This window comes from Elgaria multicarinata, chromosome 23, assembly GCF_023053635.1.
Source record: "Elgaria multicarinata webbii isolate HBS135686 ecotype San Diego chromosome 23, rElgMul1.1.pri, whole genome shotgun sequence".
Lineage (NCBI taxonomy): Eukaryota > Metazoa > Chordata > Lepidosauria > Squamata > Anguidae > Elgaria > Elgaria multicarinata.
Genome location: NC_086193.1, coordinates 1,424,546 through 1,447,899, shown reverse-complemented (window position 1 = coordinate 1,447,899; position 23,354 = coordinate 1,424,546). Strand labels below are relative to the sequence as shown.

The following is a 23,354-nucleotide window of genomic DNA, read 5'->3' as shown; positions in this document are numbered from 1 at the left end:
TGGTGTTGGGCGAAGCCAAAGAGAAAAGGGCGGCACCAACTCACCCCCCAAAAACCAGCCTGCTGTAGCCTAAACTCTTGCTGCCCGCCTTTTCCCACGCCTGCTTTGCAAGTACTTGGCCCAACTGGACCTCCTCGCCAGTGCTCCATTCCACGCCGAACGCCAGCGGAAATTTGAAACGACCCCAGCTCCATGTGTGGGACCCCCAGCTCCTGCTTTCCCCCGGGAAGCCTTTTACCCTGGAATCAACTGCCCAGAGCAATCCACGCCTTTTGGGATGCCCTGTTTCGACTCCCGTTTCGGAACAATTAAGTTTCTGGTCCTTATGATAGCGGAGGGGGGGAGAACACACTCCTAGAAAGTGTGCGAAGCTGCTGAAATCAAAGCAGTTGGGGCGGTTTGTATTTGGTAAGAGAAAGAACAGTCCGGTACCAGCATAGATGCACACCCCACGAGAAAGCGCTCTCTCGTATGAGATCGCCAACATGGGATCCCTGCCTCTGAACAGCGTTGTCCGCCCAGCCACGGCCCCAAAGGAAATCCAAAAGTGCCAGGCAGCTGTGCCGACGCATATCAAGAAACTCGTCCCTTTTCGTCTTCACCGGAAGCCGCTCTTTTGCAAAGAGTTTGGGTCTGCGTGGCTCGTTCAAGGCCCAACGCGCCCACCCCAAAATACGTGGCGTCCCAACAGGGCCAGCAATCTCCTGGGCCAAGCAAGACCTCATTCTGCCCTCTCGGCTCCTGGGGGGGGCTGCAGTTGAGGTCGGCGGGAACAGGGAATCCCAAGGGGGGTGGCTGGTGACATCAGCGTCCCTGTTGATAAAAAAAATAAAGGTCCTTGCAAGCCCTGGTTCCGCTACACCACAGCGTCCGCCTCGTGTCTGTAAGGGTCTCAGAACCTTAACGTGGCAAGCCGGAACACGTTCCCAAGTAACCATGAAAACAGAACGCTTGCCCCCGTGGCAACGGGCTCCAGGGAGTCAGTCCTCCGGGATACGCCCCCCCCTTGCCCACAAAGGGCGTCCGCATGGGAAGTCCGCCCTTCCACGCCACAAAGGGATTATGCAGCAACCCAAGATCTTTTACCCCCAGCAGGAGACGTATGCCCCCCGGCCTTTAGAGCGACCGGACGGCCAGCCGAACCGGCCCTTCTCGGCTTTCATCCTTCCTGAGAACCTTGCCTCCGTAGGTAGGACAGCCGTTTAAGCCGCCAACGGGTTTCCCTCGGTCTTCCTGCAAAATGATCCCGTAGGACGGGCGTCCCGCCTGCAGGGGAAATCCTGTGGGATCTGGGCAGGGGTTTGTTCAGCACCAGAGGAGGAGCCCAATTCCCGTTGCAATTTCCTGCGGTACAAAATGGTGCAAGCACCGACAAGCCCGTGTTCTCCCAATAGGACATCCCGTTTTGCTTTCGCAAGGGGAGGATGGATTGAGTTGGCCTGCCCGCCAATCACAGCTGTGTCCATTTCACAGCCTCCCCTTGGCTCACTCAGTCAGGATAATTCCTGTCTAGGTGTGCAGGGTTCTTTTGGTGGGTTCAGAGGAGGGCAACGAGGAGGATCAGGGCTCTGGAAACAAAGCCCTATGAGGAGAGACTGAAAGAACTGGGCAGGTTGAGCCTGGAGAAGAGAAGATGGAGGGGAGACATGACAGCACTCTTCAAATACTTGAAAGGTTGCCACACAGAGGAGGGCCAGGATCTCTTCTCGATCCTCCCAGAGTGCAGGACACGGAATAACGGGCTCAAGTTAAAGGAAGCCAGATTCCGGCTGGACATCAGGAAAAACGTCCTGACTGTTAGAGCGGCACGACCATGGAACTAATGACCCAGGGAGGACAAAAACAGGAAAAACCGCAGCTGGAGAGTCCTTTGTCTGAACAGCAAAGCTCATGGCAATGCATGCACAGCCCAGGCACAAGGAAATGGTACAACGGGTTTAAGGAGCAGACGGGCCGAGTTATCCATGGTGAAGCAAAGCCAGCAGGCGTAAATGAGCAAAGTAGCATGCAGAGGGGACATTTTGCCAAAGGTCGTGTCCGAAGGTCATAAAATCAGACGAGTAGAGTTAGAAGGGGCCTCTAAGGCCATGGAGTCCCACCCCCTGCTCAATGCAGGAATCCACCTCAAAGCATCCCTGACAGAGGGTTGTCCAGCTGCCTCTAGTGTGGGAGAGCCCACCACCTCCCTAGGTCACTGGTTGCATTGTCGTACTGCTCTAATAGTCAGGAAGTTTTTCCTGATGTCCAGCCAGAATCAGGCTTCCTTTGAGCCTGTTATTCCGTGTCCTGCACTCTGGGAGGATCAAGAAGAGATCCTGGCCCTCCTCTGTGGGACAACCTTTCAAGTATTTGAAGAGTGCTCTCATGTCTCCCCTCCATCTTCTCTTCTCCAGGCTCAACAGGCCCAGTTCTTTCAGTCTCTCCTCATAGGGCTTTGTTTCCAGACCCCTGATCATCCTGGTTGCCCTCCTCTGAACACGTTCCAGGGCGTAAGGGGCCCCTACGGAAAACCAGCCCGCGAGCATAAACTCTCTTCTGTTCGTGTTGCAGGGACGCCCAGCTTGTACCACTGCCCCAATCAAGAGAAAGAGCTTTTCGCCGCACCCCCGGCAGGTAACGCTGACGCGGTGCGTAGAATGTTCACGACCAAGGGGCGGCCGTTGCAGGGGGTGGGGGTGAAAGGGCGGGGCGGATCCGAATTTGGAGGCAGGGCGAGCTTTTTTCTTTCATTGACAGCATTTGTAGGTTATTCCACATCGAAAGAGGCACTTTGTTGATCGATATCTACCTCTCTCTGTGTGTGTAAATGCAGGGGTGTAGTGAAACCAGAGTGCACAGGGAGTCAGCCCTGGGACTTTTTTAGTAGCAGGGATCTGCCACCCACCCCAAAAACGTCCACGCCCCTCCTGAGCTGAGCGGCCACCCTCACCGTAGCTATGCGGAGAAATGAATGCCTGAGCTGTGAGATCATAGAATCATAGAATAGTAGAGTTGGAAGGGGCCCATAAGGCCATCGAGTCCAACCCCCCCGCCCAATGCAGGAATCCACCCTAAAGCATCCCTGACAGAGGGTTGTCCAGCTGCCTCTTGAAGGCCTCTAGTGTGGGAGAGCCCACAACCCCCCTAGGTAACTGGTTCCATTGTCGCACTGCTCTAACAGTCACCATGCGTGACAGGGAAAGGCGGGATGGGGCAGGGGCATGTTTGGATTTGAACCTGGGGTGGAGGTGGTGATACTCCTGGAGTACTCCGGGCCGGCGTGATCATGCCATTGGGCCAACGGCACACCGCGGGGACAAATTCTTCCGAGATTCTACCGCTGCAAACTGAACACTAGCGGAAGCTGCAATAAATGTTTGCAGCGCTTCCTCGCTTCCGAACGGGCTTCCGGCAGCACAGAACCCTTGACCCCGATTTCGTTTTCTGACGAACCGTCGGCATTTTTGTATCTACGGTTTCCACCCCCCCCCCCCAGGTTTCCCCCCTTAGCTTTTCAGGAGGGGCGCATGTTAAAGGTATTTCCGTCTGTTGGCAAAAGCCAGGGCTGGCCCCAACGTTCTCACACTTCCTGCTGGCTTTGGCTCCATTTCTGTCGTCGGCACGCACCACTGGCGTCTGCAGTTAGAGTGACGCACCCTTTGAACAGCCTGCTGTGTCTTGTCCGCTTTGCGAAGAGCCTCTTTAATCGCAGCCTGGATTCTGTGGTGCTAATGGGGACGCAGTGGCCTGTGAGGATGTGGTGGGGCCTGGGACTGCCACCCCGTTGCCTGTCCAGCATTCAGACTGGTATCACACTGCTGCGACAACCCAACGAAAAATCAGTGCTCCCCGGACAGCAGAACTGCACATTCTTATAAATGGGTACTCAGAACCAAGTCCCATCGAGTTCAACGGGGCTTACTCTCACGGACGTCGGTGCAGGATCTCAGCCGGAACGGAGAACAATTTGTGGACTGTGGCCAAACCAGTCCACGGGACTAAATGTTCAATCCCCACCATTAAAAAAAAAAACCACAACTTTCCCTGCCTGTAGAAAACTAGTGTGACAGGGAGGAAGCTCCGAGTCTAGCCGTCTTGCGTGCCACTTTTTTTAGTAGAAAAGTGGGGTGTAAATCAAATCAATCAACCGCCTTCTCCTTGCCATGACGGTTTCAGACGTGCACAGTATTGTTCCTTGTGAAGAGCATTCAAACTGCCCGCAGCCAGAAAATAAGTGTCTCAGGGTCCTTGCTGCACCTTCTCCCTGACGTACTTATTTACTACATGCAGGGATGTTCCCCCCTGCCAACGGTGGAGCAGTGAGACATGCAGTCCCCTCCCCTCCGATGTGAAGGAAGGCGAGAGTGAGTAGACGGCACTCTGGATAGGGCCAGGGGCCACTCTCCCTACGTAGGTGGCCCTCGGGCGAGGTCCCTTCTGTTCATTTTACTCTTTCCTTCCTCCCAGGTTTCCACATGGCTCCGTGCGGATGCTTCTTCGACCCCAGGATCTACCGCATCGAGTGGGCAGCGGCCAATTTCGTCCAGCCTTCGGTGTACAAACTGTCCGGCGGGCCAGGCCCGCAAAACACGTACCTTCTGGACAGCCAGAAGTACCTCAAGGGGCCTCTCCAGTCTGTCCCGTACCAGCCCTACCAACCTGTCACCAGCAACCCCCAGTTCGTCCTGCCTTTCTTCAAGCCCGAAGGCCCCGCCACGGGCAACTCGACGGATCACGTCGGCTTCATCGGCAACCCTGGCCACGGCTCCCTGTTCGTGGATGCAGCCCGTCTCCCTGGCGAAGGCCCGGTGCCAAGCGGAGCACACACACTACCGCCAACAGTCCCCGGGTCGAATCTGAAGGAGCCTCCCAGTAGCCAGACTCCCGTGGCTTACGAATGTCTCACCGGGCCGCTGCACCACTGCTCCGATTTGGCCTTCCAAGCGTTCAAGGGTTTCCTCGCAGAAGACGGAGACCTGAGACAGGATTTCGCAGAGAACTCTCCGGTCCGTAATGTCCAACCCGCAAATCAAACCGCTCTCAGCGTCCCCAGAGCAGAGGTCACGGCGGACGCGGAACCCTGTACGGACCTGGACAGCCTGCTAACCGAGGAAAACACTTTGCTGGAAGAAGAGGAGGAATCCTTCAGCCTCCCTGACAAAGTCCTTTTGGAAGACGCCATGAAACTCTTCGATTGCTCTCCGGTGAACTCCGACACCGAAGCTTCCCTGGACAATTCCAGCAACGGCAGTCCCCGCAGGCACCGGGGCGATAGCTTGCGAGACGGCTGCTTCTCTGGCGAAGATTCGTCCAGCGACATCCGCTCCCTCAACCTTCCCGACGAGCTGCTCTCGTTCGACTACAGCGTGCCGGAGATCCTCAGTGCCGTGACAAGCTTGGACTACCTCTACGACATAACCGCTTTTGGGGAGGACGCACAGTGGGAGAGCGGCCGGCCGGCCTCGCAGCCTCCCCCAAGACACGAGCACCGTTCGGATCTGGAGAAAGCGGAGAGCAGCAGCGCGGCACCCAAGAAAACCAAACCCGCGGCCGGAAAATCGAGTCTGGCATCTGCACGGGGCGGTGATGGGGGACCCCGGGAGCCGGAACCTGCCCTAGTGGTTGTCTGACTGGAGTTATCAGCAGGGCTGGACTTGGAACGGTATCAAAGATGGGGCAGGGGGGTTTAGACCCAGCGTCCTGGCCTTTTTGTCTATTAAAAACATATACGAGGTTTTTAGAAATCTGAAGTGTGCACCTTTCTATCGGGGGGCGGGGACGACGACTCCGGGAATATTTGTGGGGTCAGCAATTTGGGCAGGGAGTCGAGTTCCTTCACACGTTCAGGTAAGTGGTGCAGCGAGGTCATTTCAGACTCTGGATTTCACGGTGTCTCTTCTTTCTCTCTCTAACACAGCCTTCCTCAACCTGGGGCGCTCCAGATGTGTTGGACTGCATCTCCCAGAATGCCCCAGCTGGGGCATTCTGGGAGATGCAGTCCAACACATCTGGAGCGCCCCAGGTTGAGGAAGGCTGTTTTAACACAAACACACCTTCTTTAGGTGGCAACACGTACCACTTCACAGTCTTCAAAACGTGCTAAGCTGGCCCTGCTGCTGGGTTTGGGAGTCCCCCCTCCTCGTTCTGCTGGGTGCGGCCACCGCCCACTGTGCCCCGAAGCCTGCTATAATGGTGTCACCAATTCAGGCAACAATTCTTCCCCCCAAACAGGCTGACACCACGTTTGCCAAAGACATTCTCGGTTTTGTTTCCCCAAAGTGGATGGCGGAAGAGTTAGCAACAGCCTATCGTCGCGTCTCTGCACGAACCGGCATTCTGGGCACGGCTGTTGCTCAGAAGATGCCATTACGCCCCCCGCAAACGGTGACTCGTCCAGAGTGCCGACGAGACGCCTCCTTTCGGAACGAGCCATTCTGCAGAGCATCCGCAGCGGGAGAAATTCACTGAGCCGATCAGTCTTGATGCCACGACGTCTCAGGGGCTTGGTTCGAAAGGCACGCAAGGCCGGAGCGAAGGCTTAGCACAGAGTTGGGGAACCTGCAGACGTCGTGGTCTACAACTTCACCATCCTTGAGCATTGGCTCTGCTGAGGGGAACTGGAGTCCAACCACAGCTCTGGAGGGCGTCTGCTGTCCCCGATTTAAGCAACCAAGTATATCCTGGGGCAACTGTCCCGGATTACTCCACTTCACAGGGGTCTCCGAAGCTTTTGGAATTTTGAGAGTGCCCTAGGCACAGTCACAAAATGGCTAGCACAGTGGGCACGGCCAGTCACGAAGCGAAAAGAAAGGAGAAACGAATTCTCAGGATGCTGAACTTTTTATTGTAGATTGTAAAGCCCGACGCGTTTCGGCCTGTACCTTTTCAAGGCCTTCTTCAATGGGATGTAGGAAGAGTTCTGCAAAGATCTTCTTAGCAACAGAATGTGTTTCTCTGATTCATAGCGGCAGTCAGAGAAATGAACCGTCAGAGGAAGACATTCTGTTGCTAAGAAGATCTTCGCCGAAATCATCCTACAACCCCTGGAGAAGGCCTTGAAAAGCTACAGGCCGAAATGCGTCGGGCTCTTCAACCTACAAATCAAAAGTTCCGCATCCTGAGAATTTGCTTCTCTGTTCTTTTCGCTTCATTGGATGCTTTTCTCCCCCTGCTTTTGCTTCCAGTCACAATGCACCTGTCGCGTTTCTCAGAACGCTCTTACTTTCGATGGGGGGCAAAGGAGGAGGCTTGCTAAGCAATCTACAAAGCTTTTATTAAGCAACAAACGTCTCTTCTACCTGAAGCGAGCCTAATCTCTTGGAAACGTCCCCCTAGGCAAAATTATGCAAACTAAGCGAGACAATTGTCCGACCAAGGAGAACAGGAAGCTCCTTCTCAAACGCCCCCGTAACTTCAGGGAGCCTGGTGCGGAGGCAGGTTCTGGCGTAATCGAACTGACTTTCTCACACCTTCCTTCCGCCCTGTGTGTTTGAGCTTCCGGCAGACCCTAGCATCAGCTAGCTTGTTGGGACTCTCACTTCCGGAAGAAAGCTCACTTCCCACTGAGTGCTTAGGATTTGGCCTTGAGGAGATAAGCTCTGGAGAGGACTGACTCCCAGCTAGTGAATCGCCCGTGAGAGCTTCCTCCCTCACTGGTACAGGCTGGCTGGTGTCTGGCGCCTCCTCCTCTAGGTCTGAATCTGATTCTGATTGATTACTTGAAACATCTTCTCCCAAAATAGGGGCATCAGGGTTAGATGTGACAGCTCCCATTTCCCAGAAGGCAAGCTGGTGGGGCTGAAAGAAAAGGATCTTGCTGCAGAACCCAATATGAGCCGGCGGTGGGGTCTATCCGAGCCAAATCACATATCCAACCCCAAAAGAGCCCAACAAAATACCCATTTCACAGAGGGAACACTGATAATACTCAGAGATACACACACACACACACACACACACAGAGAAGCACACTGGGAAATTAATACGCTGAAGAGCAGCACTTCATGCCAGCCTCCCAACTAATTCTTCGAAATTATTAATTTGAAAATAAAATAGAAATCAGAACGGGCAATGAACCGGGCTGGTGCCAAGGAAGGGATCCGTGGGAACAGAGGAACTCCCAGAGCCGGGCATGTCTGGGGAAAAGGGATGGCACGGTGTAGCAAAACCCATCCTGGGCAGGAGGGCCGTTGCTAGAACGTTAGAAGAATTAAGGACCGAGACCTAAGAACACTTGTGCCTCCACATGCAAACTTGAAAGCCATAACTAAGATTCCGTTCAGAGCCACGGAAAGCAAAGACGGCAATGGTTCATTTCTTGACCCAAATCCCACCCACCCCCAAATAAAAGGAAAAAAAGTATTCAATTCACTCCGCCCCACCACATGATCCCAAATTAAGATTTTCCTCCTCTTCAATTGCTCCAACCCAGAAACGCCTTCACGTCTGCCGTGCGACGGAGTCGCCAGCAGAGGGTGCTGGTGCCCCGTTTAAAATCGATCTCGATAGGGATGCATGAGAAATTCAATTCAGTTCGTTTTTGATCAGGATTTACCCGATCTGCGCCTTCCGAAATGCGATGCGCCGACCAGACTTTTGTGTCTGTCTGGTGGCATGTGCGTACGTTCGGAAAAAGCGCCCGGAAAACGCATACTTCTGAAAAAAATTCACGCATACGAGCTTTCATCAGTGGGCGAAGGACGCGTACATTTCAAAGGTGGCACAAAGGACGTTTACATTTGGGGAAATACGCACGGACTTTCATGTGAGAAGGAAAAAAACTCAGAAGCGCGCAACCCGACAGGGACTTGAGTCAGGAAGATCGTCCGGGGGGAAATAGGAGCATTTTGGTGCGAATGGCTGTTGCTGATTCACACCTCCCTAATTCTAGGCGGAGGAGATTTGGGGAAGGATAAACCACGGAAAGATAGATCAGCACGAATTGAGAAGATCTCTTGCAATACTTCATAGGATCATAGAATCATAAAATAGTAGAGTTGGAAGGGGCCTACAAGGCCATCGAGTCCAACCCCCTGCTCAATGCAGGAATCCACCCTAAAGCAGCCCTGACAGATGGTTATCCAGCTGCCTCTTGAATGATTATTATTATTATTATTATTATTATTATTATTATTTATTTATTTACTTATATAGCACCATCAATGTACATGGTGCTGTACAGAGTAGAACAGTAAATAGCAAGACCCTGCCGCATAGGCTTACATTCTAATAAAATCATAATGACTCTAGTGTGGGAGAGCCCACAACCTCCCTAGGTAATTGGTTCCATTGTCGTACTGCTCTAACAGTCAGGATGTTTTTCCTGATGTCCAGCCAGAATCTGGCTTCCTTTAACTTGAGCCCGTTATTCCGTGTCCTGCACTCTGGGAGGATCGAGAAGAGATCCTGGCCCTCCTCTGTGTGACAACCTTTTAAGTATTTGAAGAGGGCTATCATGTCTCCCCTCCATCTTCTCTTCTCCAGGCTAAACATGCCCAGTTCTTTCAGTCTCTCCTCATAGGGCTTTGTTTCCAGACCCCTGATCATCCTTCAAGAGGCAGCTGGACAGTCATCTGTCAGGGATGCTTTAAGGTAGATTCCTTCATTGAGCAGGGGGTTGGACTTGATGGCCTTGTAGGCCCCTTCCAACTGCTATTCTATGATTCTATGTAAATGCACACCCACCCACACCCACCCACTCAACGTTGACCCTTCTTCTGCTGCAAAGGATGTTAAGAAAGGAACTCAGGAACTTTTTTTTTTGCCACAGTGTAAATTTATTTGGCAAGGCGGGGAGGAGTGGGGAAGGGGCCCACACACCCCCTTCTCGGGGGGGGGTCTCTCCCAAATGAGGCGCGATCAAGGGGAACGGAGAGGGGGGGCGGGCTACAGGGAACCAAGCAGATCCGTATCACAGTGGTGTCTAGGGAAAACCTGAAAGAAAAATCTGGGGAGGGGGGGGTTTGGGCTGCCTCCGCCAATTCTCCCTGCCCCCCCACAATTCCCTCCCTCCCCCCCCCCCCCCAGTACTTGAACAGTTCTGCAATCTGTTCAGCGAGTCAGTTAAGGCAAGAGAAAGAAAAAGAGAGAAATTCCTGCGTAGGAAGGGGCCGGGTGTCCCTTGGAAGAGAAAAATCTGGCCTGTGGCACAGCTGCCCGTCTCGCCGGCCCCGCTCCGCTCTTCCGCGAAGACAAGTAAACATTAAGAGGAAACTAAGAGGCACTCGTATCCTGGAGGAGTCGGAAATCCGGCTGATGGGATCCCGGAAAGCTTTGGAATTTGGCTTTTGAATTATTATTATTTTTTTGTGTGAATGGCGCTTCTCCCGCGCTCCGGCTCTAGACCTCCTGCAACGAGGGACCGGGGTCGCCCCGCTCGCGTTTCACGAGGGGCTCGCCGGGGCACCGGGAGTCCGCTTCCGCTTCGCTGCCGAAGTCGCTGATGTCGTCTGCGGGGGAGGGGTAAAAGGGGGGAGGGAAACGGTCACGGCCACGGAAGAGAAGCCACGAAGAACCCCAGGCTGCGCGACTGACCCCCCCCCCACCTTGCGGGGGAGGGTGGGGGATTGCAGAGAGACCGGGAAGACGCGAAGCGACACGTACCTTTGTCGAGGAGAGCTGGCGACATGGATGCGAGATCGCTGAACTGGAAGAGGAAAAATCGGGGGGGTTGAATTTGGCTTTCAGAGGATTTAACAGCCACCCCCCCCCCCCCGGCTTGCCTATCTCCCTCCAGACCTGTCCTCTTTTAAGCTCAGGCTTGTCTACACCGGCCGGCAGCCGCTCTGCAGTGTTTCGAGCTCCAGTCTTTTAGATGCCGACAGTCCCAAGTTCCACACGGAGATGGGTGAGGGTTGAACCCTGTGGGACCGTCGGCAACTAAAACACAGGCTCTAACACGGAGCTCCAAGCTTCTGCTTAAAAACCAACCGAGTTTCCAGTTCTCATGGTTCCGTACAGAGGGCTGTCAGGGATGCTTTATTTTATTTATTTATTTATTTAAGGATTTTTATGCCGCCATTCAGCCAAAAAAGGCTCTCACGGCGGCTTACAAAAGTATTTCTTGACAGTCCTGCACTGAGCAGGGGGGGTTGGACTTGATGGCCTTAGAGGCCCCTTCCAACTCTACTCTTCTAGGATTCTAGGATTCATTTACACAGGAAACTGAATCCTGTGCAGCCAGACCCCTGGGTTAATCGAGCTCAGTATCGTTTGCACTGGCTGGCAGCAGCGGCGTTCCAGGGCCTCAGGCATCGGTTTCTTTGGCGCTACCTGGAGGGGCCGGAGATTGAATCCGTGACCTTCTGCATGCGAAGAAGGGTCTCTCCCACGGAGCTACGCCCCTTCCCCAAAAAGTCTAGCCGCTCACGAAACCCGTTTCATGGCCGTTTTAAACTTCTGGAGAAATGGTCGGACGGGCGGGATGTTAATCCCCTAAAGCGAACTCAGCAGCATCAAGGAGAAAACGTCTGTTTTGCTCTGCGCGGTCCTGCAGCTGTGCCGGGAACCGCCTCCGGCGCGGTGACCGTTCCCTCCAGGGCTCCGCCGGTTCTCACCTCTCCCATCACGGCAATGGGCGTCTCCCCCGTGGCCTGGGCCACGCGGTGCTCCACCAGGTAAAACATGTACTCGTCGTAGAGCAGGCGGATCAGGTGGAAGGAGCCGAAGCTGGCGGCACTGCGCAGGGTCAGGTCACGAATCACCATGGAGCTGGCGGCGGGGAGAGAAGAACGCAAAAGGGTTGGGCGCCGCTCGGGGTATCGGCGGCCGAAAAAGGCCATCACCCCCCCCGGAAAGGCCCCTGGGACCAATCCACGGCCTGTGGACGGGTGCGAGCCAGGATAAATAAGCAGAAGAGGGTTCCCCAAACATCTGGGGCGCATTTGGAGTTTGCGAGAGCGTCGCGGGTGCTCTCGCAAAATGGCTGCCGTGGTGGGCGCGGCTGGACCCAAAAGACGCATTTCCCTGAAGGCAAGGTGGCAAGACTTAAAGAGAAGTAACTCGGCCTTCCGCGTTTACACGCCAGCCGCTCAGTGAAAAATTGAAAAAACGAGCTTAAGGAATGAAATAAAAACCAGGACGGTCAGGGTGTTAAGAGGGGGGGGGAAGAGAGAACCTCCAGAAGTAGTGGCAGTCTAGCTCAGAGTACACCACGCCCAAGGCAGTGCTTATAGGCTGTTTCTGAGCTTCTGGGGGGCATTGTTATGCTCCAAACAGACGCCTTTAAGGTCTGTGGAACGCACCCCACTGTAAAAAAAACAAAAAACTCCCCGCAAACAGAAAACTAGCTCATCCAGGCAAGGGTGTTGCTGGATGCAGAGGAGATTCAGGGCCCAGGCCAGCTGGATGCAAATCTGTACGTGCTAATTGACCTCTAGATACGCAAATTTTTATCACGCTTTGCTTCCGTGTCTTGGGGTGCTACGCCGGACTCAGTTTTCAGGGGGTGGGGGGAACCCACAGGAGAGAAGACGGGATTCCGGTCACCAGAACGTCTTCCTCCTCCTCCTCCTCCTCCTCCTCTACAAGACCATGGGCGAGGCTTACCTGTAGAACGACCACTTCAGCAAGAACTGCCGGGCCGCTTTCGGGAAGCCGGCGCCCCCCTCGTGGTGCCTGAGGACCTGGGTCACCACGCGGTCCAGCCAGCCAGCCCACTGGTCCAGAGAGCTCTGCTGCTGCAGGGTGAGCTTGAAATCCTGCTCCAGCTTCTGCACCAGCCCTTCCTCGCACTGGCACACCCACGAGGCTTGCTCCTGGCGGGCGGAAGCGGAAAATCAAGCAACAGTAGAGCTGGAAGGGGCCTCTAAGGCCATCCAGTCCAACCCCCTGCTCAGTGCAGGAATCCACCCTAAAGCATCCCTGACAGATGGCTGTCCAGCTGCCTCTTGAAGGCCTCTAGGGTGGGAGAGCCCACCACCTCCCTAGGTCATGGGCTCCATTGTCGTACCGCTCTAACCATCAGGAAGTTTTTCCTGATGTTTTGTCACACAGCTCTAACAGTCAAGACATTTTTCCTGATGTCCAGCCAGAATCTGGCTTCCTTTAACTTGAGCCCGTTATTCCGTCTCCTGCACTCTGGGAGGATCGAGAAGAGATCCTGGCCCTCCTCTGTGTGACAACCTTTTAAGTCTTTGAAGAGTGCTCTCATGTCTCCCCTCCATCCTCTCTTCTCCAGGCTAAACATGCCCAGTTCTTTCAGTCTCTCTTCATAGGGCTTCCTTTAACTTGAGCCCGTTATTTCATGTCCTGCACTCTGGGAGGATGGAGAAGAGATCCTGGCCCTCCTCTGTGTGACAACCTTCTACGTCTTTGAAGAGTGCTCTCATGTCTCCCCTCCATCTTCTCTTCTCCAGGCTAAACATGCCCAGTTCTTTCAGTCTCTCTTCATAGGGCTTTGTTTCCAGACCCCTGACCACCCACCCTCGTTGCCCTCCTCTGAACCCCCTCCAGCTTGTCTGCCTCCTTCTTTGAGCAAGGGGCTTCTTTGAGAAACGAGGCCCACAGCGGCTTCCAGCACCGGATCGAGCGATGGAACGCAAACGGCCCTTTTCGGCTCCCGGAAGTGAAAAATGCCAGGCTTGCAGGAGGCACCTACCCCCCCCCCACTTGCAGATGAGTTTGTACTCCAACTTCCATCATCCCAGGCCAGGGACGATGGAAGCTGGAGTCCAAACGCACCTGGGTGGGGCCAAGTTGTGGGGAAGCTGAGGCGTAGAGAGAGTAAGTGCAGAAAACGCGAACCTTCCGCCCCCCCCCCCCCCCCCCCCCCGCAAAAAGCATCGCACAGAAGATTTGGGGGAACACGAAAGAGAGAGAGAGACGGAGACGGCCTGCACCCACCTGTACATTCGCGAAATCCACCCGGTTGAGGTCGCTGAGCATCTGGTTGATCTGGGAGGTGTTCTGCAGGACGGCCCGAGCCGCCTGGGCCAAGTGGTTGAGGGACGTGTAGCGGCGCAGCGTCTGCGCAAAAGCGCTCACCACGCCCACCTGGTCCGGGGCAGGGGTGGGGGAGAAGAAAAGGAGAATGAGGCAGGGCTCCCAGAGGGGGAACATTTGGGAGAAGCGGGGACACCCTTCCGGAGGGCCTCCCCTCGGCTCTGGTTACCCCTCCAGCGCCGCTGCTGAACAGTTTCGGCATAACGGCGAGAACCGCGGCCAAAGCAACCGGCAGGAGGTCCCTGCCCGCAAGGAGCTCCCAATCTAAATCCAAAGCAGGGGACACGAGAAAGAGAGAGAGAGAGAGGCAGGAAGGAAGAAGACGAGAGTCACTAAAAATCTGTGTTTTCAATTGTGGGTTGTTTTTTATTTTCTCAGCATTTTAACACCTAATTTAACTTAAATAAATTTAAACTCTGCTGTTTTAATCTCATATCTTAACCTATATCAATTTTTGCTGTGTGGTTTTATCCCGGGTCGTGCTTTTTTATTTTGTATTTGCGTTTTTTAAATTGTTGGTTGTTTTATTATACTCTTTTCTACATGGTTTTTAGTTTTTGTGAACCGCCCAGAGAGCTTCGGCTATTGGGCGGTATAAAAATGCAATAAATAAATAAGTATGATCTCCAGGCGTTCCCTTACCGCAACGTGGGAGTCCCATAACGCGGAGGCCACGTTGCTCAGGGCCCGGAGACAGGAGCACCCGAGGAACGGCCCACGTCCACCACCATGAGCTCCAACACGGAAGGCAAAGCGTGATAAAAGGACCATACAGCCGGCACGCCTTTCTTTCGCTCTGCCCTACGACGGATTTGTAAGTTGCAACTAGCGTTAGTTTGGAAAAACTGCCGGCCTTAATATTCTCCACCCCACCCCAGGCGCGGAGAAGCGCTCGCTCCTTCAGCCTGGCGTGCCTCGCCGTGACCCTTTCACGCTGACGAATGTGACCACGCCGCCACCCACTCCCCCGTGCCTTTAGGACTCTTCCTTCGAATTCCAGATGGGGCTAGCTTCGCAGCAGCGTTAACACGGCTCCCGCTAGTAGTGAGCCTGGGCGGCGGCGTGCCGAAAAGGCCTACTGAGAAACAAGAGGGCGGTGGAGGGGACCCCGAGCTTTGCGGAAATATGCTTAAAAAACAGGCACACGCGCCGAGGCCACCCTAGCGAGGACCGAGCGTGCTCACAAGAGACGGACGTTTGATGCTATGCCTTCTAGGGTAATGGAGGGCAGATTTGGGAAAGTCCCACTATCAGATAGATGCTGCCCCTGTAACAACGAGGAGGTGGAATCTATCTCCCACGTGTTATTCAACTGCAGCTTCTATCAGGAGGCCAGAAAAGCCCTTAACCATCCTTTCACGCAACGATTACCTGGACGATCGTCCGCGACCCTTATGTCGGTCCTTTTACAGAGTCAAGATAAGCATGCCACCGAACAAGTTGCTAAATTTCTTAATCACGCAATCCTTATCAGATCTGTTATGGCGGCAGGACTTTCCTTTGCTTCTAGCACAGAACTTTAAGGAGGCTCATGTAATCATACTCTGTTTTGATTCCATGTGTTTTAAATATTTATTATGTGTTTTTATATGTTTTATTGGCCTGTTGACTGTAATAAAAGGAATTGAATTGAGTGGAAACGGGAAAGGGGGAACAGCAGGGCTGGAGGAAGCAGTCGCAGCAAGATGTTGTCGCTCGCCGGAGCAACACCTCCAAGGCAGGTCCCTGCCCGAAAGAGCATACAATCTGGGATTCAGCGCCGGCGAGGCAGCGGAGGGAGAGGAAGGGAGACGGAGGGCAGAGCCAACGGGGGAAGGATCTGGGCTGCATTTCGGCTGCAGGCACGAGGAGGGGCCACGTGGGATCACGAGACCCATCGTTCCCGGACCGCACACACACACACCCACCCCAGGCTCACCTTGGTCTGGACGATTTGCTGGGGGAATTCGCTCATGGCATTGATCAGCCAGCCTTCCAGGCTCTTGGCGAAGTTGCGGATGGCTTGGGTCAAGGTACCTGCCAGGCGAGGAGAGCGACGCTGCGTCAGGCCGGCCCCAATGACCCCCCGGGGAGAGCGGAGCGAAACCTTTTCGGGCGCAGTCCCAGGCGTGCGGAGATGGGGAAGACGTCCTACAACTCCCGGCACGCTGGGAACAGCAGGACGTTTCTCCCGTCTCGCAAGGCCTCGCCTCGTGCCCTAGTTTGATTTCCTCGCTCCGCTCCTGCCCCGCCTTTTCCTCCACGGAGGCCGCGCAAAAGCGACGCGCGGGGACACACCTTGAGGGCTAGCCGCTTGGCGTATTTGGGGCCTCGGGGAGGAGAGCAAGTGGGAGAAGAGAGGGAGTGCGGTGGCGGCGGGACCCAGCCGAGCCTACTCACCGGGAACGGGCCGGAGGACGTCCGGGATGAGGATCTCCACCAGGGTCTGGTACAAGACGTGGTCACAGGCCCGCATCCACATCATGACGGGGTCGTGTTTGCACAGGGCGACCAGCTTGTGCCGGGGGACGGCGGCTTTGCAGGGTTCTTCGCTGCTCGAGGGAGAGACGGCACGTTCTACCTCACCTTTCCCTCGCCCGGGGGGAGACTTACCGCAGCCGTCCCCATCCTGGGACCCCCTCCAGATTTTTAGGGGATTTCAGCTCCCATTATCCCCCCCCCCCCCGACGGTCAGAAATCCTGGGGGCCGTGGTCCAGAACAGCACCAAGAGGGGAAGAACATTGGCAGAAACTAGCAGGCAGCAGCAGCAGCCCAGGGGTTTCTCCACCTTCCATCACACCCCAATAAATCAAGTTTCTAGTCCTCGTGTTCCTCAATTAAAGCCTGATTTGAAGAGGAAGGTAGGAAGTGACCTAGAAGGGAGCAGCCCCCCGCGTAGTCCAACGGGCGTGTAGGCTGGGGAAAATGGGAGTTGCAGTCCAAGCGAAAGGCATCAGGATGGAGGAAGGTTGCGTTATGGGTGGAAGGCGGAGCGGGCTGCTGGTGGAAGGAGGCCTCGGATTTGGGGAGACAGGGCCGGCAGCTAAAACGTGTATCTGACGCGTTTATGGGATGTAATCTGCGGTGGGGGGGGGGGGGAAGAGAGGAGCACGTGATGGTTCTGTCGCTACAACTGCACACGGGAACCAAATCTTTCCACGCTCCCAAGTACAGTTTGTATTCCTTGCAGGCATAAAGCAGCTTATCTGGATGCTACCAACCGAAGGCAGGTTCAAATTTAACATTTTGCCTTCAAACATGTGCAAAGTCACCCCTTTTTTTTAAAGAAAGAAAGAACTTGGTTTTATAGAAAACGGGGAAATGATCATATTCCTCAAGCGTCCATCACCGCCAGCCGTTCTAGCCGGCTGTAACAGTGGGAGATGGGAGGCAACGCAGGGCCTTTCCATCAGCCCCGCTTTTAAAACGCTGCTTCATTTCCTCCTCCCTCCCCACCGCTTTCCCCTCTTATGCTGTGCCTTTTCAGATTATACGCCTGTGGGGAGGGGGGGGCTGTCTTTCTTTCACCATAGGTTTCTACGCTGCTCCGGAAGCCTTTTGGGGCTGAGGAGTTGCATTAAAAAATAATGTAAATAAATAAATAAAAAATTGGGAGGGGGGGAATGCAAGAGGTCTCTCAACCCTAAGGATTCGGTTTCAAGTCTTTCCGTTCCGGCAAAACCGATAGCAAGATGCCGTTCCGTCTCTCCTGCTAACACAGCCTTCCTCAATCTGGGGCGCTCCAGATGTGTTGGACTACAACTCCCAGAATGCCCCAGCCAGCTGGCTGGGGCATTCTGGGAGATGCAGTCCAACACATCTGGAGCGCCCCAGGTTGAGGAAGGCTGTGCTAACAACTGTCACTACTGAGGCCATCAGAGAGAGAAAGGAACTGGGAGTCAGGCATTCCCACATCATGCCTTGATCTATATGAGGCTATTGCCGAGAGAGGAAAAGGAAACAGCTGCTGAACTTTGCAACTAAGACTCTAGCGCCTGAATTTCCTGCTGCTTTTTTCCTCCTCCCTCCCCATCCCCTTTCCTTTTGTGCCGTGGTTTTTTTGTTTTTAGATTGTAAGCCTGTGGGTAGGGACGGTCTTAAAAACGTTTTCGTAAGCGGCCTTGAGAGCCTCTATTTTGGGGATAAAAGTGCTATAATAAATAAATAAACCGTCTTACCTGGGAGCAACGGCGGCGGAGTCTTCGCCGGAGCGGGGCTCCGAATTCCAGAACGACCGCCAGAGCTTCTCGACGTAAGAGAACTGGAGGCTCATCACGACATCTACGTTGGCCTAAGGAGAAAGAAGGCGCGTCAGATCCGCGGGTCAGCTTTTACCGCCCCGCCTTCCCCCCTCCAAGTAAAAGAAATCCGACCCCCACGTCCAGAAACCTGCGTCAGATTCGCGGACAGCGGTTTAGATCTAGCTATGCAAACTTAGAGATAATGACGAGGGTTTATTTCAATTTCCCAGGAGGCGACGCCAAGCTGAGTAATTCATTCTCCAAATCCAACCTAATAAATCATTTCTACGTTTGCACCCGGGAGCCAAATCATCCCAAGCCAACGTGATCTCCCCCCCTTTTTTAAAAAAATAAGCTTGATTACCATACAGAGAGAGATGTGGGGGCAGAGGGACGGAGGAGAGTTAAGCCCCCAGCCCCGGCTGCAATTCACTTGGAAAATCAGCCCCTGCATGGCAAATTTTTGTGAACCGCCCAGAGAGCTTCGGCTATGGGGCGGTATAAAAATGTAATAAATAAATAAATAAATAAATAAATTCAATGGACACCCAGGAGCCCCGGGAAATCCATCAGGGGCCCTCGGGAAATCGATTTTGGGTCCAGGGAGCCATGGGAACTGCCGTTCGATGGAGAGAACAGTGGTTCCCCAAGACCGATTCTCACGAGGCTTTGCTGTGGGCGTCCCCGTCCGGGCCACCCACGCCCAAAGAGGGCCGCCTCATCCTCGAATCACCTCGCAATGCCGCCTGTAGAGGACCTGCAGGTTTTTGACGTCGTTCTCCTCAATTCCCTCCTGCAGAAGGACGTCTTCCAGATCGAGGCCAGGGAAGTCGGGAAGGACGCGGGTGACGTCTGCGGGGCCACGAGCGGAAAGAGACGTTTGGGGAAAGGGGGAAAAAACTACCGCGTCCAGGCAGGGGACCCGGCCTCCGCCCAAGAAAAAAAACAACCGCGCCTGGGTTAAGCTGAAACATCCCAGAATACCAATGCAACGCCCTCTCGCCGGCAAAGAGCCCAGTGGACGCAAAGTGATGAGCGATGGGGAGGAAACCCATAAAAGAAGAGCTGGGATGGAATGGAGTACGACTGAAAAGGGTATGGCCGGCGGAAATCCCAGACAGAACAACTTCATTCCGTGGTGGGTTCCACTTACCTATATCTGAGGATGCAAATGTATCAGCAATGTTTTCTCACCTATGAACTGCTGGTGGTGCTGGCTCTGGGCGGCTATGGACTGCTCCGGTGTGGCGTGGAGACTATTCGATCCTCCCTCGGCCACGCCGTCCAGTTTCTGGGAAGGTCTGTACCTACGGAGCACCGGGAGGGGGGGGAACACTGAGAACTGAGGCTTCTGAAACACAGCTCCTTCCATTCTGGAAAATCCAATCTCCTCGGAAAGTTTAAAAACAAGAAATAAAGAGCGGAGGCGGCAGGTGGGACATGATCGCCCAAACTCACCTATCCCTATGGACAAGTCACAAAAGCTGCCTTCAAATGACATCGGTCAGTTCTGTCTATGATAGCTGCAGCACTCCGTAGGGACTCCACCCACCCACCCTGTCCCTGCCTCGTAGGTCTCAGGGACGGAATTTAAGCGAGAAGGATCTTGGAATCGTCGTAGATCACAAGTTCAATATGAGCCAACAGTGTGATGTGGCTGCAAAAAAGGCCAATGCTATTTTGGGCTGCATTAATAGAAGCATAGCTTCCAAATCACGGGAGGTCCTGGTTCCTCTCTATTCGGCCCTGGTTAGGCTTCATCTAGAGCAGCCTTCCTCAACCTGGGGCGCTCCAGATGTGTTGGACTACAACTCCCAGAATGCCCAAGTCCAACCCCCTGCTCAGTCCACCTTCAAGCATTCCTGACAGATGGTTGTCTAGCTGCCTCTTGTGTGGGAGAGCCCACCACCTCCCTAGGTAACTGATTCCATTGTCGTACCGCTCTAACAGTCAGGAAGTTTTTCCTGATGTCCAGCCGGAATCTGTCTTCCTTTAACTTGAGCCCGTTATTCCGTGTCCTGCACTCTGGGAGGATCGAGAAGAGATCCTGGCCCTCCTCTGTGTGACAACCTTTCAAGTATTAGAAGAGTGCTCTCATGTCTCCCCTCCATCTTCTCTTCTCCAGGCTAAACATGCAACGCGTGCAACGCAGGGATTTGTGCTCCCAACCTCCTACCTTTGCTTCTGGTGGATGGGTTGCTGCCTCATGGCCATGTACTGAGCGTCTTCCTGCAAGCGGTTGAGCGGGGAGTCCGGCTTGAGACGGATCCCGTAGTAATGGTATTTTGAATTTCCCCTTCAGGTAAGAGAAAAGAGACGCGTTAAACCCAAAACGAAACGCCTTCCAAGTCTAAGACTTTTTGGGCATTGCTGCTCTGCGTCGGACGCTTTTGGATCGGAGTAAGACCCGGCCCCCAAATACAGCTCTGCCCGCACACCTGGTGCCCAGCCGGCGCGTCCTCAGCCCCATGAAGACGGAGCGGATCAGCTTCCCGAAGGAGGCGGCGTTCACCGGATCCAGTTTGTGGTCGTGGCAGTGACGCAGGTAGTGATTGTAGAGGGAACTCCGGGGCAGGCTGACGCCCTCGGCGGTCTCGTAGTTATCCAGCAGCCATTGGAGCTAGGTGAAAAAAAGAGGCGGGGGGGGGAAGGAGAGGAGAACTCAAGAGACGGTCACTTGGGAGTGAAGCGGGGGGGGGGATCCGAACCTCGCACGCAGGACGTCTTCACGATCCGGGCGCCAGGCCTGGACGACACAAATCTGTAGAACGTTGGCATAAGCTGGTGTGTGGGTGGGGGTGAGTGGGGGTGTAAAACCGGAAGATTTGCCGTCAAATAAAAACACTGCAGTCAATTCTTGGCCCGCTTGCATTGGCTGCCTATACGTTTCCGAGACCAATTCAAGGTGCTGGTTTTAACCTATAAAGCCCTACATGGCTTGGGACCACAATACCTGACGGAACGCTTCTCCCGACATGAACCTCCCCGTACACTGCGCTCAACATCTAAGGACCTCCTCCGGGTGCCTACTCCGAAGGAAGCTCGGAGGATGGCAGCAAGGGAGAGGGCCTTTTCAGTGGTGGCCCCTCAATTATGGAATGATCTCCCCGATGAGGCTCGCATGGCGCCAACGTTGTTATCTTTCAGGCACCAGGTCAAGACTTTCCTCTTCTCCCAGGCATTTAAAGGCATCGAACAACACTAAGTTTGTTTTTCAATGGACCCCAGAATTGTTGTTTTTAAATGGATGCTGTTTTTGTTTTTTTAAATTTTGTATACTTTTAATGTTTGCCATTTTTAATTGTTGTAAACCGCCCAGAGAGCTTCGGCTGTGGGGCGGTATATAAACGTGATAAAATGAATAAAATAAATAAATAAATTCCTGCCCCGCTCCAACCCGGCAGCTCCTCTTCGGTGACGTCTAATTTGCAAATCCCTGCCGCCCTCCTTCCGCCGCCTTGCGGCTTTTCCTTTTCTCTCCGGGAGCAAAACCGCTCCCATCTCAGGCAACGGAGCAGAAAGAAAACCCTCCAATAGCACCAATGGACGGGGGTGAAGGGGGATTTCTTTTTGGGGGTGAGTGTGTGTGTTCCAGAATGTCTGGAGAGGACGGCTAACCCTCCCCTGCTGCAATCCCCCACACACCCCCGGTGTCAATATCACCCCCGGCAGGGAAATTAAGTTACGAAATAAACCTCCCATTGGCGTGAACGGGAGCTCTGGGGAGTAGATGCAGGGCCTCACGTGGCCTGAATGGAAGCCAGGGAGCGATACGTGGCCCTCCTAGCCCTACGCCCGGATCCGTCCCTTGCTTTCTCGCCGCCGCGTGGCATTCCTCCCATTTCTCCTTCCCGTCCGGTGCACCACCGCCACACCGGCCCCTTTCTCCTCGCGCCCCGGGAAAAAAAATAAACATCAGAGAACCCACGCAGAGCTTTGTTGAGGACTAGGAGCATGAACAATGCAGGAACCGCGAAGACGAGGGAAAGGGGGGCGAAGCAGAGGGGGGGCGCGAAGCGACTCGAGGCAAGGGAGAGCCAGGTGGCCAGAAGCAAGGGGTGTTCCTGAGCAGCGCGTTTGCGCCGGGCGGTTTTCAGGGGGCGGTTCAAGGGCCATCGCTCTAGCTTGGCATGCAGAAGAGGTCCTGGGTTCGAGTCCAGCAGCACCTCCAGGTAGGGCTGGGGGGAAAAACTCTGAAACCTTGGGAAACGGCTTGCTAATAGGTGGACCGAGGGTCCCACTAGGCAATTTCCCACAACCCTTTCCTCTGAATCTCAACAGTTTGCCTTCCGGGAAAGAGAACTTTTGTCACTGGCCAGGTTATCAATGGGCATGCCCCCGCCCCAACAGCAAGCCATTTTGTGAGAGCGCCCACAAGGCCCTCTCAGAATTCCAAATGCGCCCATCGATGCAAACAGGTCGGTGAGCCCTGTTAATAGATCTATTCTCCGGCGAGGCTGGCCTTGTAGGTCAGGCCAGGGGTTCAACTAGCGCCAGCAAACGTTCTGAACGGGGCCAAAAAAGAAAGGGCAAAGTCAGAAAAGCGAGGCGCTGAAGTCCGCAGGGATGAGGAGCCGGGGCAGGGGAGAGAAACAGACTTACATGGCTGTTCAGCAAACTGCTTTTGTGTGATGTAATGCCTTCGTTTTTTTGGAGGTTTTCAATCGCCATTTCAAGCTAAAAAAAAGGGCAGCAGGCCAAAGAAAGGGAGAGAGAGAGAGAAATCAGACACTCCGAAACAGCCAGGGACTCGATTAATGCAGACGGTCGATTCAGCGCTTCCCGCAAAAGGGGCGGAAGGAAACTTTTCGCTCGACAGACAGGCAGGAAGGAAAGCAATTGTGCTACGCGAAGGGCAGAGAGAGGAGCAAGGGGGTGAAAGTGTGCAAAGGGAAGCCATTCTGCAGGGGGGGCAAGGAAGGGGGGGCAAACCCGCACGCACCTGCGTACCAGCTTGCGCTGCAAACCGCCAAGTTTCTATCCCTCACCGATTGAGGAGTAACGCTGAAAAGGGGAAGGCGGTGCCTGGGGCAGCCAGAGTCAATCGGGGCGGGATTTCCCAAGGTAGCGCGTGGGGTTTTCTCCCCCATTTCAAGGCCGCTGCCGGACTGAACGCCCCTTCCCCGGGGGAAAGCAAGAGTGAGGCGTGCCGGCTGGAATGATTGCTCGCTCCAAAGCCCACAACTGCCATGGCCCCTCATCACTGGATTGGC

The 23,354-nt window shown here is 54.4% G+C and overlaps 2 protein-coding genes across 3 annotated transcripts in view; one reads left to right on the top strand and one right to left on the bottom strand.

The window, feature by feature from the left end:
- The first annotated feature begins 1,062 nt into the window (after positions 1 to 1,062).
- Positions 1,063 to 5,609, top strand: PRR22 (proline rich 22). The gene is made up of 3 exons (XM_063147300.1): positions 1,063 to 1,189; positions 2,551 to 2,613; positions 4,447 to 5,609. The coding sequence occupies exons 1-3, from the start codon at positions 1,063 to 1,065 to the stop codon at positions 5,607 to 5,609; spliced, it is 1,353 nt and encodes a 450-aa protein (XP_063003370.1).
- Positions 5,610 to 10,029: 4,420 nt separating this feature from the next.
- RFX2 (regulatory factor X2) overlaps positions 10,030 to 23,354 on the bottom strand; it is a 39,235-nt gene continuing 25,910 nt past the window's right edge. Inside the window, exons 6-18 of one of the 2 annotated variants that reach the window (XM_063147241.1) lie at positions 22,744 to 22,818; positions 20,580 to 20,761; positions 20,318 to 20,437; positions 19,336 to 19,448; positions 18,875 to 18,993; positions 18,079 to 18,191; positions 16,300 to 16,451; positions 15,839 to 15,936; positions 13,822 to 13,971; positions 12,526 to 12,734; positions 11,535 to 11,688; positions 10,582 to 10,624; positions 10,030 to 10,427 (exon numbers count right to left, since the gene is read on the bottom strand). In XM_063147241.1, coding sequence (XP_063003311.1) covers positions 10,318 to 10,427; positions 10,582 to 10,624; positions 11,535 to 11,688; positions 12,526 to 12,734; positions 13,822 to 13,971; positions 15,839 to 15,936; positions 16,300 to 16,451; positions 18,079 to 18,191; positions 18,875 to 18,993; positions 19,336 to 19,448; positions 20,318 to 20,437; positions 20,580 to 20,761; positions 22,744 to 22,818 — 1,638 coding nt within the window. In that variant the 3' untranslated portion in view covers positions 10,030 to 10,317. The remainder of the gene's footprint in view (positions 10,428 to 10,581; positions 10,625 to 11,534; positions 11,689 to 12,525; positions 12,735 to 13,821; positions 13,972 to 15,838; positions 15,937 to 16,299; positions 16,452 to 18,078; positions 18,192 to 18,874; positions 18,994 to 19,335; positions 19,449 to 20,317; positions 20,438 to 20,579; positions 20,762 to 22,743; positions 22,819 to 23,354) is intronic. The other variant, XM_063147242.1, reaches the window with a different exon arrangement.

Coding starts and splice junctions, on each gene's coding strand:
- PRR22 (XM_063147300.1), top strand. CDS start 1,063: ATGCAGCAACCCAAGATCTTTTACCCCCAGCAGGAGACGTATGCCCCC. Junction 1,190..2,550: donor TGAGAACCTTGCCTCCGTAG/GTAGGACAGCCG, acceptor TTCGTGTTGCAG/GGACGCCCAGCTTGTACCAC. Junction 2,614..4,446: donor TTTCGCCGCACCCCCGGCAG/GTAACGCTGACG, acceptor CCTTCCTCCCAG/GTTTCCACATGGCTCCGTGC.